This window comes from Pediculus humanus, genomic scaffold (genome assembly GCF_000006295.1).
Source record: "Pediculus humanus corporis 1103172107574 genomic scaffold, whole genome shotgun sequence".
Classification (NCBI taxonomy): Eukaryota; Metazoa; Arthropoda; class Insecta; order Psocodea; family Pediculidae; genus Pediculus; species Pediculus humanus.
In genome coordinates this window covers 110,765-120,426 of record NW_002987189.1, presented here as the reverse complement: position 1 = coordinate 120,426, position 9,662 = coordinate 110,765, and the positions used below count along the sequence as shown (strand labels likewise).

General features: G+C 33.5%; 2 protein-coding genes across 2 annotated transcripts in view; one reads left to right on the top strand and one right to left on the bottom strand.

Annotated features, from left to right (window-relative positions):
• Positions 1–225: 225 nt before the first annotated feature.
• Positions 226–2,032, top strand: Phum_PHUM220550 (serine protease inhibitor, putative; the record flags this gene model as incomplete). The annotated part of the gene is made up of 6 exons (XM_002425737.1): positions 226–235; positions 328–699; positions 798–1,012; positions 1,109–1,291; positions 1,372–1,513; positions 1,752–2,032. The coding sequence occupies 6 exons, from the start codon at positions 226–228 to the stop codon at positions 2,030–2,032; spliced, it is 1,203 nt and encodes a 400-aa protein (XP_002425782.1).
• Positions 2,033–7,951: 5,919 nt separating this feature from the next.
• Phum_PHUM220540 (class A rhodopsin-like G-protein coupled receptor GPR5ht1, putative) overlaps positions 7,952–9,662 on the bottom strand; it is a gene marked incomplete at both ends in the record, with an annotated part of 9,056 nt that continues 7,345 nt past the window's right edge. The window contains one exon of the mRNA XM_002425736.1: positions 7,952–8,262. Within this exon, the coding sequence (XP_002425781.1) occupies positions 7,952–8,262 (311 nt within the window). The remainder of the gene's footprint in view (positions 8,263–9,662) is intronic.

Here is a 9,662-nt window from a genome sequence, read left to right as displayed (position 1 = left end):
TTTATTATTATTTTTCTCATTTAATTTATGTAAACAAGTTTTCCCCCTCCCTCTCTCTCCCTCGCCCCCCGCTCCCTCCCCCCGTTTTTTGCCGTTAAATTTTGTTTTTTATTCGCTTTCTGTAGTTTTCTGATAGCTTATCAAAAGGCGTCGAGTTAGAATTTCCAACATGGATTCCTTGCTTTCAAGGAGAGAGAGAGAGAGAGAGAGAGAGAGAGAGAATCTATGGCCGAACGTTTTTTTTTTTTGTTAAAAAAAATTTCATCATTATTATTATTGTTGTTATTGTTATCATTATTATCATTGTTTTTTTTTTTTTGCTTGCAGGAAATATATTTTTCTCGCCTTATTCATTACAAGTCGTACTCGCAATGACGTATTCAGGTGCGGGCGGAAACACTGCAAAAGAATTACAACAGCATTTGTCGTTTCCGGCTGATAAAAAAGCCGTCGAAAGTGCCTTTAAAAAATCAATGCAAAAATTGTTGGAATCGAAAAACGTGACTTTGAACATGGCGAACGGTATGTTCGTTCAAAGGGATTACACGGTCAAACCGACGTTCACGAAATCCATCGCGGAGTCTTTTCGTTCGGAAGTTAAACAATTGGATTTCGGCGACAGCAAAGATTCGTCGAATCAAATAAACGAATTCGTGAACAAACACACGAACAATAAAATTCCGAAATTGTTCGACGAGAGTAAGTAGAGTTGAAAAAAAATTATACTTCCGGAAACGGAAATGGTGTCGGATGATCGATGACGTCAAACGTTTTTTTTTTTTTTTTCGTTTCGACAGATGCGTTCAACGCTCTCACGAGATTGGTTCTCGTCAATGCGATTTATTTCAAAGGTGCCTGGCTTCACAAATTCGATCCGAACAATACGTACAAGGGTGATTTTCATTTGAACGAAAAGGAAACTGTTAAAGTCGATTACATGACGATAACTAAAAAATACAATTATTGTCACCACGAAGAATTGAACGCGAGCATCGTGGAATTAAAATACGAGGTAAAACCGACGTTCGGGTCGACGTTCGCGAAAGAAAGAAAGAAAGAAAGAACAGAACAGGATTCACCGTTACCGTTTGTCTGTTTTTTTTTCCAGGGCGACATCAGCATGATTTTAGTCGTTCCGACGGCCATCGAAGGTCTCAAACAAGTCGAAGAAAAGTTGGTAGCCATGGATTTGAACTCACTCCTATCCGAAGCCTATCCGAAAGAATTGAATTTAACGATGCCGAAATTCAAATTGGAACAAACTCTCAATTTGGGAAGCTCGTTGAAAAAGGTGGGAATTGAAATGAGGAGTGGGGAGGGAGGGAAGGAAAAGGGGAGCAGGGATAATAATTTTTTTTTTTTTACGTTCAGGTTGGTTTGAACGACATGTTCGATTCGACGAAAGCGGATTTTTCCGGTATAAGCGATAATAGAGAATTGTACGTGAGCGATGCCATACAAAAAGCTTATATAGAAGTGAACGAAGAAGGTTCGGAAGCGGCTGCTGCCACTGGTGAGTATCGAATTAGTTACAAAATAATCGATTACGATGAAAACGGCCGACTTTTATTATTATTATTATTATTTGTTGTTGTTGTTGTTGTCGTCGTTGTTCGACTATTGTTTTAACTGTTTGTTTTGTTTTTATTTTTCTTTCACGTTTTTTTTCCTTTTCTTTTCTTTTCTTTTCTTTCTTTTTTTTTTTTTTATTATTTTATTTTATTTGAACGATTTTGGAAAATTTTATGCAGCTTGCCACGTCCGTCAGAGGCGTTCGGCGAATTTTTTCGAACCCGAAGTCCTCACACTCGATCATCCGTTTTTGTTTTTCATCAAGGAGAACGAAACCGATTATTTATTTTTCGGACGTTTCGGAAAACCCGCCGACGTCGGCGCTGACGTCGTCGACGACGATGCCGTCGTCGTCGTCGGGGAAAAGTCGGAAAAGATGGAAACCGTTGAGAAAAGATCAAAATCGAATTCGAAATCATGGAGAACGTTTTTTAAAGAAGACACTTGTTCGGGGTTCTGATAACGACCACAAAAAAGGTCACATTTTGGAGAGAGATAGAGAAAAAAAAAAAAAAGGGCGACAATTTTAACGAGATTATCGATTGTCCCCCCCCCCGTCCGTCCGCTTCCCCCCAGAAAAAAACGTTCGAACGTGTTGTGATATCTGATCCTAAAAAAAAAGGAAGAAAAACCACAAATTAAGTTTTTTTTTTTTTGTCGAAAACTTGCGACAAATAACGAACGTTGAAGCTGTCGCTGCCGTAATTCGGGTGAGCGAAACGGCCATTTTTTTTTTTTTTTTTTTGTACGATTCGGGAAGTTTTGGTCAAATTACAAATTGAGTGATAATGAGACATTTTTATCATTATTATTATCATCATTACTATTATTTACATGATTTTTTTTTCATTTGGTTACGCGGGGATACGTAATTCATTTTTTTTAATGCTATTTTATATAATTTATTTAATTATTATTATTATTTTTTTTATACGGAAAATATAATTTATTAATATGATATTAAGTAAGTTATTAGCTTGTAGTTATTTAATATTATTATTATTATTATTATTTTGGGGACAAAAATTTTTATTTTATTGGGGGGGGGGGTTTATAATAATAGGAATGGCGGGTGAGAAAAGGGGAAATTTTTTTTTTTTTTTTTGTAGATTTCAAAGAAGATTGCAGTAGTAATTATTCAAACGTGGATAATTAGGTTTTTTAAAAATTTTTTATTAGATTTTTTTTTCCGTAATTTAATACGGAAGCGATGTAAGAAAATAAATAAATAAAAGGTTGGGTGTACGTGGGAGGGAAAAAAAAACAAAAAAAAGTTTTTGGCGGGAAAAAACGAATCCGCGTGTCGCTTCGCATCGCGTCTTGCGTACTCGCAACGTGGATTTTATTACTCTAAGAATTTTTTTGCCAAGAGCTCGATCTAACGTCGATTTCGCGTACTAAAAAAGTGGTTTCGTTCCGTTATATTTAATTTTATTATTATTATTATTATATTTTGAATTTTTCTTTCCAAATAAATGAATTATCACTCAAAGTATATTATCCCGAATGGAAAAGCGAAAAAAAAAACAAGATGGCCGTTAAAAAAACGTTTTTCGTTTCGTTGGAAAATTTGAATTTCCCGCGTCGGGTCAGCGAGCATTTAAATTTTTTTTTTTTTTTTTTCTTTCTCACCTCTAATTTACCGTTTGATGTTTTGTTTGTTTGTTTGTTTGTTTTACGTTAAATTAGTTTTCTTTTTTTCTTTTTTTTTTTGTTTATTATTCGTAATGCGATTTGCATGAATGAAACAAACAAACGAGAGATTTTATTACGTGAAGTCGAGTCGAGTCGGTTTTTTTGTTTTGAAAATTTAAATTTAACGGTTTTCCGACGTTCCGGAACGTTTTCTTTTTTTTCATTTTTTATTCGTATTCCTTTTCTCCCGCAGTCGTTTGTGCGTTTCCTCTTTCTTCTCCCTTTGGAATTAGGTTAAAAAAATTCTCTTTTCCATATCATTTGATTCACACACTTTCCGCCATATTGAATCCACGATTTCCACTCCTCCCTCCATTTTGCTTTATTATTATTATTATTATTATTATTATTATTTTTGTTTACATTTAATTTAATGCATGCGACATTTTATTTTATTTTTTGCCACAATTTAATATGAAAAATGTTTTTGGATTTGTAGGGATCACAATTGTTGCATTCAGTTTACCCTTGCCACCCCAGGATCTTGTCCTCAACAGACCATTTCTCTTCTACATCCTTCACGTACCCTCGGACACGCCACTGTTCTTGGGGAGAGTATCAAAATTTAATTAAGGTAGGAATACCTACTACTCACATAGTTAGATGTATACATACATATATATATATATATATAAATAAGAAAACAAAATGGCGGTAACGGGCGGGGGTGAAAAGGGGGAGGGGCGGCGGATGCGTGGCTATGAGGTTGCATGAAAGGTTTTCCAGGGGAGGGTAGGAGGGGAAGTGGAAAAACGTTACTTGATTCACTTTTCTTAACTTTTCTTTTTCTTATTCTTTTATGTGTTTAACTAACAAAATAAAATAATTTTCTTTTTTTTCTATTCGACTCGAGCGCGAAAGAGCGCAAAAGTCGGCCATTTTCGCTTATTATTATTATTATTATTATTAATTACTAATATTTTCTTCCTTTGTTTCTTTTTTTTTTTTTTGGTTATTAATTCTTTTTTTATCTTTTTTTCTGTTTTTTTTTTTTTTTTCTGTATGGGCGACGAACAGGTTTTCAGTTCAACATGAGAATGATGCCGTTGCCTCCGATTGACGTTCATTTGAAATCGCCATTTTTGTTTTTTTTGCGTGGCGGCGTTAAAAATTCCGTATTGTTCATCGGCCGCGTGAGCCGTCCATAATCGTCTTCCACCACGCATCTTTTTTTTTTTTTTTTTTCTCTCGTTCGCTCGCGCACACGCACACATACACACAGACATACGCACTTTAACGCAAAAGCCGTAAGAAAACGAAACGCAATTTTTTTATTATCATTACTATTAATTTAACGAAAAGGGGGCAGCTTTGATTGACGTTTCGCGTTTACGAAATTATTTTAACAAGGGGGCGGGGTAGGAGTAGGGGTAGGGCGACGACACGATGATTTTTTATCCGTACTTAATAAGGAAAACAAAAAAAAAAAACCGACCGAGAAATGGGGGGGGTATATAATAAACGACGGAGCGTTTGCGCGAGGGAAAAAGAGAGAGAGAGAGAGAAAACAATGGAGGAGAAGGAGTAGGAGGAGGAGGAGGAGATGGTGGTCAAAGGTCAAATTTCGGCGTCAAATTCGATCGATTAAAAAAATTAAAAAAATATTATTATTATTATTATTAACAAAAAAAAAACAAAAATGCTTACCGCGTGCAATTAATATATATATATATATATGTATGTATGTATATTTATATAAATATTATTATTAATATAAGCTTTTAAAATTTTATTTTTTTAATTTAAAAGAAAAATTTTTTTTTTTTTTAACACACGCGCACTCACGCACTCTGGAATTCATTCCGTAGCGCGAATCAAATCATTATTATCATCGTGCGAGCGTGGGTGCGTGGGCGCGTATTGTAAAAATCATACGGGAAAGTTTTTATTATTATTATTATTATTATTATGACTATTTTTTTTAATAATTTTTTTTATTTCATAGAGTAAAAAAATTTTTTTATTTTACTTTATCTTTTCTCTATGGAATAAAACCATCTCGTCTTCTGCTGCTGGTTGATTAACTCTCTTTAAAGCGTTCCGTTTTTTTTTTTTTTTTTTTTTTTTTTTTTTCGATAAATTTTTAAAAGAAAATCCGGAAAAATAGTACGAGAGGAAAAAAATTGAAAATGTAGTAGTAGTCGTGTTGATGATAATAATAATAATAATAATAATGAAAATTTTTTTCGTACGTTGCTGTCGTTGTCGTCATCCTTGTCGTCATACTCGTCGACGCCTTTTTTTTGGTTTTGAGTGACGCGTTCGTCGTCGTGGCGTAAAATTCAAAAAAAAAAAAAAAAAAAGAGGGAAAAAGGGGGAAGGGGGGCGAAAGTAACGGGAGACGTGTTTAAATAAAACGTTCGTGGGATTAGAAATGCGAAAGAATTTTAAATGTCATGTTTGTGACGTTTTATCACTTGAATTTTCTTTCGCGGCGCGTATAATAAAATTATTGTTACGGAGGGGGGGAGGGGGCGGGCGCGAGAAATATCCCTTAACTTTTATTTATAAAAAAAAAACGCGTGCGCGTGAATGGAAAAACGGGAACGAGGGGGAAGGGGGAAGGGGGTGGAATAGGAATAAAAAAAAAAAAATTAAAAACTTTTTATTCGTGTAATAAAATTTTATTTTCGGGTCGAAAAGATTATTTTTATCATTTAAAAGACTTTAAAATTTTTATTTATTTATTTATTATTATTATTATTACATAAATCAAAGCTGTTGTTACCCCCCCCCTTCCACCCTCTTCCCCCGATTAATAGTTTAACTTTATAGATCCAAACCGAAGTTAAAGAAATCATTCGGGAAAGAGATATGAAGAATTAGGGAAAAGGGAAAATTCGAATTCGATCGGTGAAAGGATGGGAGGGGAGGGGAGGGAAAAAATCCAAGCAGGGAAAAAAATTCCCCGAATAGTTTTCGCGCGTTTTTATTTAAAAACAAATTTTTTTTTTCTTTTTTCACTCTCACGACAGGCCGGAGATTCAAAGGAAATTTAACAGGGTTAAAAAGTAATGACGCCTTATTTATTTATTTATTTACCTTTTAAAGGAAAAAAGGAAAAAGTAATAATAATAATAATGATGATAATAATGATAATTAATAATCGTTTTCGTCGATTTTACACGCGTTTACGGGAGTCGTAGGAGTTCGAATGGCTAAAAAACTGCTGCTCGTGCTCGATGGGGTATTTAAAAGTGGGGTGCTCAATTGTGCCAATGATATCGGTAGTGCCGAAGCTCCCGCCGTCGTCGCATTTAAACTATTCTGATGATGGAGTATGTTACGATTATCGTTTACGGACCTGAACCTGAAAAAAAAAAAATTATTATTATCAAACGTCCCACTAGCATACTAATAATAATAATTTCACCGCGTATATTTAATTATCACCGATCAATATTAAATTTAATCGATTTATAAAACAATCAATCAATCAATCAATCGCAATCTCAATCGTAATCGTAATCGAAATCGATCATTTATTTATTTAATTAATTAATTACGTTTGTCCGTTACGATGATGACGTCACGACGAATCACTACGCGAGTTAAAAAAAAAACTTTTTCCCTCTTTTCGTTGTTACGACGACTAATTGAAAAAAAAAAAATTTTTTTTTTTTTTTTTTTTTTTGGGGGGGGGGTTTCGTCTTTTCCGTTTAATTATTTAATTCATAAATATTCATTTCCGGTTTTTTTTAAAAAAAATGTCGGATGGTTAGGATGACGTCACACTATAAATTTTCATTTAAAAAAAAAATTTTACGTTTCCGGTTTCGTAATTTTAAATTACACCCACACACATACACACGCGCACGAATTCTTATAAAATAATAATAATAATATAATAATTTTTTTTACTCGAACGGTAACGGTAATAAAAAAATCAGGTTTGCCAACTTATGCGTACGTAAAAAAAAAAAAAAAAAAACTTTTCAGAATTAAACCTTTTGAACTCTTCAAATCTTTTTCTTTCCTTTTTTTTTTTTTTTCTTTTTGTTGAATGAATGCGTTTGTGTGTGTTTGTGTTTGTATCTTGGTACTTAACTTATAACAACAAACAAACAAACAAATAATAATAATAATAATAATAACGGAAAAGTTTTACATAAAATCTTATTTGAAAAAAAAAAAAAAATTAAGACTCGTAAAGAAGAATAAAAAAAGAAAAAAAAGAAAAAGAAAAAAATTTAAAGGGGGGGGGAGAGGAAGAAAAAAAGAAAAGTTTATGAATTCGTTTACTTTCATCACCCCCCCCCCTCCGACTTTTTCTTTTATTTTTTTCTTTTCTCTAATGAATAATAATAATAATAATAATTTGTTTGTTTTCTTTATAACAAAAAAACATAAAAAAAAAAAAAAAATGGATTATAAATTATTTATCAGGAAAAGTATATATATATATATATATATGCAAGAAGGAAAAGAAAGAAAAAAAAAGTCGTTTGTTTGTTTGTTTGTTTGTTCGTTTTTTTTTTTTTTTTATTTTTTACAAATCTTTTGTTTTGTTTTTATTACTTTCGTTGTGTGAATTAGGAAAAAAAAAAAACACACAAACGACCCGGACATAATTAATTTTTAAAAAAAAAAAAAAAGGAAAAGGGGAAAATTTTCGGAAAAAATAAGTCGATTTTTGTGACGTGAATTTATTATTATTATTATTATTATTATTAATATTAATGTGTTACCTGGAAGGTCTGGAAGTTTTGTAACAGCGACATTTTAACAATCTTATAAATGCGGCACGAAAAGTTTTATTAAAAATTGTGTATATTATTGGATTTATAGTTGAACTGACGTAACCGAGCCACAAACACGTGTCGACAACGTGACTCGGTACGTGACAATCGGGACATGCGGCAAATATTATGTTTAATATGAAAAATGGAGTCCAACATAGAACGAATGTGAAAAAAACGACTCCGAGTACTTTGCTTGCTTTTTGTTCCGTTTGTACGGCGTTCAATGCGAGACTCTGACGTTTTTGCCTGTTTGCTAAAAACCTGGAGAAAAGAAAAAAAATAAAATAAAATTTAAAAAAAAAAATTGTCGTTGGTTGTAGTTCCGGAGCTGAAAAAGAGAAGAACGAAGAGGAGAACGAGGAGGAAGACAAGAACAAAGACGAGGATGAAGAACGACGACGACGAGAAGAAAGAAGAGAACGAAAACGAGATAAAAGAAAAAAACGAGAAAGAGTAAAAGGACAATGAGAAGAAAGAAGAAAACGAAAACATGAAGTTCGAAGAGAACGAAAACAACGAAAACGTAAAAATAGAAGAGAACGACGGCAAGAAGAAAGAAGAGAACGAATAGGAAAAGATAGAAGAGAATGACGACAAGAAGAAAGAAGAAAACGAAAACGAGAAGAGAGAAGAGAACGAAAACGAGGAGAACGAAGAGAACGAAAACGAAAAGATAGAAGAAAACGAAAACGTAAAGATAGAAGAGAACGAAAACGAGGAGAACGAAGAGAACGAAAACGTAAAGATAGAAGAAAACGAGAAGAGAGAAGAGAACGAAAACGAGGAGAACGAAGAGAACGAAAACGAAAAGAGAGAAGAAAACGAAAACGAGAAGAGAGAAGAGAACGAAAACGTAAAGATAGAAGAGAACGACGACAAGAAGAAAGAAGAAAACGAAAACGAGGAGAACGAAGAGAACGAAAACGAAAAGATAGAAGAAAACGACGACAAGAAGAAAGAACAGAACGAAAACGAAAAGATAGAAGAGAATGACGACAAGAAGAAAGAACAGAACGAAAACGAAAAGATAGAAGAGAATGACGACAAGAAGAAAGAAGAAAACGAAAACGAGAAGAGAGAAGAGAACGAAAACGAAAACGTAAAGATACAAGAGAACGACGACAAGAAGAAAGAAGAAAACGAAAACGAAAAGAGAGAAGAAAACGAAAACGAGGAGAACGAAGAGAATGACGACAAGAAGAAAGAAGAAAACGAAAACGAGGAGAACGAAGAGAACGAAAACGAAAAGATAGAAGAAAACGAGAACGAAGAGAACGAAAATGAGAAGAAAGAGAAGAAGAGAGAAGAGAAGAGAGAAGAAAAGTAAGAGAAGAGAAGAGAAGAAGAGAGAAGAAAAGTAAGAGAAGAGAAGAGAAGAAGAGAGAAGAGAGAAGAAAAGTAAGAGAAGAGAAGAGAGAAGAGAAGAAGAGAGAAGAGAGAAGAAAAGTAAGAGAAGAGAAGAGAGAAGAGAAGAAGAGAGAAGAGAGAAGAAAAGTAAGAGAAGAGAAGAGAGAAGAGAAGAAGAGAAGAAGAGAGAAGAGAGAAGAAAAGTAAGAGAAGAGAAGAGAGAAGAAAAGTAAGAGAAGAGAAGAAGAGAGAAGAAAAGTAAGAGAAGAGAAGAGAAGAAGAGAGAAGAGAGAAGAAAAGTAAGAG